The 4034-nt window shown below is 49.9% G+C and overlaps 1 protein-coding gene across 1 annotated transcript; it reads left to right on the top strand.

The window, feature by feature from the left end:
• The first annotated feature begins 695 nt into the window (after positions 1-695).
• LOC112074069 (transmembrane channel-like protein 3) lies at positions 696-3147 on the top strand. The gene is made up of 6 exons (XM_070440375.1): positions 696-815; positions 1033-1075; positions 1273-1552; positions 1828-2446; positions 2843-2909; positions 3011-3147. The coding sequence occupies exons 1-6, from the start codon at positions 738-740 to the stop codon at positions 3145-3147; spliced, it is 1224 nt and encodes a 407-aa protein (XP_070296476.1). The 5' UTR covers positions 696-737.
• The last annotated feature ends 887 nt before the right edge of the window (positions 3148-4034 follow it).

The raw sequence follows: 4034 nt of genomic DNA, 5'->3' as shown, positions 1-4034 counted from the left end.
TGTGTGTGTGTGTGTGTGTGTGTGTGTGTGTGTGTGTGTGTGTGTGTGTTCTGTGTGTGTGTGTGTGTGTGTGTGTGTGTGTGTGTGTAGTGTGGGAGTCTGTGTGTGTGGTGTGTGTTGTGTGTGTGTGTGTGTGTGGTGTGTGTGTGTGTGTGTTGTGTGTGTGTGTGGTGTGTGTGTGGTGTGTGTGTGTGGTGTGGTGTGTGTGTTTATGTGTGGGAGTCTATGTGTGAGTGTGTGTGAGTCTGTGTGTGTGAGTGCACTCACAACAGCAGCAGCAGAGCGGGCAGCGCTACGACAGGGCTGGTGACGTAACTCATCACTTTACTGAACCACAGCGGGAAGTCATTGGCTATCGTCTCTGAGATGATGTCATAAATCTTCTCCTGACCGCTGCAGGGGAACGAACACGTGCGCGCAACACACACACACACACACACACACACACACACACACACACACACACACACACACACACACACACACACACACACACACACACACAACACACACACACACACACACACACACACACACAACACACACACACAGCAGAATTAAAGCTATACAGGCTTTTCTTCTTGGCCATATAGTGCTTTCAGCAGATTATGGTGTGTGTGATAATAAAATAATCATGGATTGATGTTTTTATTGGGGTAACTCTCTCTGTGTCCTTCAGCATGCTGATCAGTCATTGTGTCAGTCATCTTGGGGTAACTCTCTCTGTGTCCTTCAGCATGCTGATCTACTACCTTCAGGCCATTGCCAGATCCCTTAAATTCACCAACAACCAGCTGAGGATGCAGCTTCAGACTGTGAGTTACAGACACTATAGTTATAGTTCTCGAAGTCAGTCACTATTATACATTAAACAAACGTACATATGAACTTAGAGTGCATCCCAAATATTCCCTAGACAGTGTACTACCTTTGGCTCTGGTTAAAAGTAGTGGACTATGTAGGCAATATGGTGCCATTTGGGATGCCCACTTGGTCTCATGAATGTATGCTGAAAAMAAATGTATTTGTCAGGAGAGAACAGAAGACAAGAAGAAGGTATTACAGCTGGCTTCAGGTAAACCTCATCATTCTACTTTCTGGTTGGTTGGTTCTATGTAYTCTATATCTACATATCCCCTAACCTCTTACATCTGACCTTTAACCCTTCACCTCACTTGACTATTAACCTTTACCAATTAAAATGTTGAACGTTTGAACACCCAAGCTATAATCCCTGACCTGTAACCCCTGACCTCTGACCCCCACCCATAGCGAGGCTACAGGCCCCAGAGGTCCCCGGGGGGGACAGGAAGCCTGACCAGCAGGATGGTGACATCACCAGCCGCGAGTCGTCCATTCGCACGCCGTCGCCACGACCCAACGGCAGTGTCACAAACTTCCAGTCGCCCGATCGTCGCGGCAACGGCATCCGCACCATCACCCAGTCGGCATCGAGGGCCGAGACCGCTAGGGCGACATTTGCTGCTGGGGCGTCTAGAAGTCCAACAGTGTCCATAATTCACAAGCAAAGGCCGGAGAACATCCCTAACAGGTGTGTCACACACACACACACATATGATGTGTTATTCTGTCTGGTCAGTCACAGGCTTTTATACAGTCCTCTACAGGTGTGTCTACAGGAGGATTAAGTTCTTCTAAAGCCTGTTTGGGCATACTATGGCCTGGAGTACTGTCACTYCCAAAGGAATCAACGATACACAGTATCAGTAGTATTTGTTACTGTAATGATTCAAGTTGAAGTGGTCTCTCATTACGACCACATACAGTAGTAACATTTATCATCCGTATTTCCCTCTGTCACCACAGACACCCTTCCTACCTGGGAGGCCCTAGCGGTACCTGCAGGTCCAAGTCCTACCACCATGTGGCGTACAACCCCCCGACACGCTACTCCTCAGAGAACATCCACTCCGACCCACTCTACAGGAAGACCATCAGGCCCATGCACTCCGCAGAGGCAGCTGGGATAGTGACCGCCCAGAGCTACGTGGGCCGTCGCCCCTACACCACGCGCTACGTCATCGTCAACGAGCACGAAGCTAGGAAAAAGTTGCTTCGATCAGCCACACGCGTCCCTCGCCACTTCCGAGCGGAGGACCCYGTGGGTGAAATCGTAGAGCTGATCCCGCGGAATATCAAGCGGTATACTCCAAGGGCMCCGCATCTGCATGGGCACCCACATAGGTCGAATCCGGCGCAGTCACACCTGAGTGATGAAGAGCAGGAGGAAGAGGCAGGGGGGAAGAGGGAGTCTAGGAGGGGGTCGTTCGGGCAGACTCACCGGCCCCGCTCACTCTCCGACCTCCACCAGCCGGCTCGCTTCTACATCGGAGAGCGCCTGGAGACCAAGCTGTCTATGCGTCACTGGCGCAAAAAGACAGCCACACTGCTAGGGGCTGCTACGGCGGCTGAAAGCCAAAAACAGGTACTGTTTGCAGCATACAGGGTCCACTCATCAACATCTCGAATCACATCTGAAAAATAGCAGGAGCGACTAAATTCTGAAGCATGCTGAAAGAAGAATCCGACCAGCATGAATGTTTGGTTGTTGTCGGTCCTGAGGTATGCCGCTCAAAATACAGTTGATGTTTCTGTCCTGATGAACCTCATTCCACCATTATCTGAGCTTCTCCCCTGATCTTACAGGAAGAGAGAGGGAGAGAGAGAGACAGGGAGATTAAGAGCACGTCAAGGGGTTCTGAGCAGTGCACTCACCTCACCTGCCTCTCACTTGAGTGGCCTTTCATGGGCTCCTCTCCGAGTGCAACCTCTCGCCCACCTGCTTCCATGCCTCAATCTCTCTCTATTTCTCCCTCTTCAGAGCTTGTTGTTTTTATCCCCACCATTGATCACGTCTCTCCGCCTCCTCTGTTTCGCCATGAAGAGGGGTAAGAGCAGAGCAGAATGAGTGTTGTGGGTTGCTGTCCGCGCTTTCAGAATAGTATTGATGTTTCTATCTGTGATTAACTCTCGGTCTCTCTCACCTCAGCTGCTATGGATGTGCTTTATATCAATATCCCTAACCTCAGTGAAAGTGATAGCCTTAGCTCCAAATTGCTCAAAAAGAGCTATCAGTCTCTTTCTATCGGAAGTGGTTCATTCAAACGGGCCCCCTCGCGAGGCTGATGATGATCTAGCCCCGGCAGAAGGTCAGACTAACAATTTCAGCTCGATGGGTGGAAATGTCATGATATTATCCACACAGCCTGCAAAGGTCACTGGGATCTGTGACTCTAAAACACAGACGGGAAACACAGAGAGAGGAGAGGTTGGTCTATAGGCCGTCTGCCTGAGTGCCTGTTTCCACTTCAGTCCACTTCTAAGAGCTCTCTTAGAGCAAAATGTGCCATCGCCATAACTTCTCCCTCCTCCGCCCTCATTCAGAGCCATTTCATGCTCATAGACACCAAGGGGCGAGAGTGATGGTCGAGACTAGCCTAGCGCCATGCATAAAAAATTAGCTATGAAAGAATGTGTGTGGCTGTAACATAGAGAATGATAGAGGCCTCTAGTGGCCAGAAGGCTGTATCAATATGAGCAGTGCCATTGAGGGCTTCCACCATTTGTAGTAGTCAACTGGGTGGGACTTTCAACTTCATTGACTGATCCCTCCTGCTGACCCTGTTGGAGTCATGTCCAACCGGGTCATCAGGAGGGATCAGCCAATCGTGAAGAAGAACATTTACTACTTCAAAATAGAGATTGCCTCAACTTTGTGTCTGAGAGAGAAGAGAGGACAGCATGGACTGGTGAGTGTTGTCTTTCAGGAGTTTCTGAAACGGAAGGTAAAGTACAGACAAGGTGAGGAGAGACGAGGTAAAGTAAACCCTGCAGAATGTGGGACCAAAGGCACTCACACACACACACAAGGATGACTATGTGTGTGTGTATATGCGCGCATGAAAGATTATGCATTCCCCGCCCGGCCACAATCCCCATCTCTCAGGCCCACACAGGAGGAGGGAGAGAGAGAGGGAGGGAGGGATGACAGATCTCTCTCCCCTTGAGTGTCA

Source organism: Salvelinus sp. IW2-2015, unplaced genomic scaffold, assembly GCF_002910315.2.
Source record: "Salvelinus sp. IW2-2015 unplaced genomic scaffold, ASM291031v2 Un_scaffold2481, whole genome shotgun sequence".
Taxonomy (NCBI): Eukaryota; Metazoa; Chordata; class Actinopteri; order Salmoniformes; family Salmonidae; genus Salvelinus; species Salvelinus sp. IW2-2015.
The sequence above is the reverse complement of the archived record's forward strand: the minus strand, read 5'-3'. Positions and strand labels throughout refer to the sequence as shown.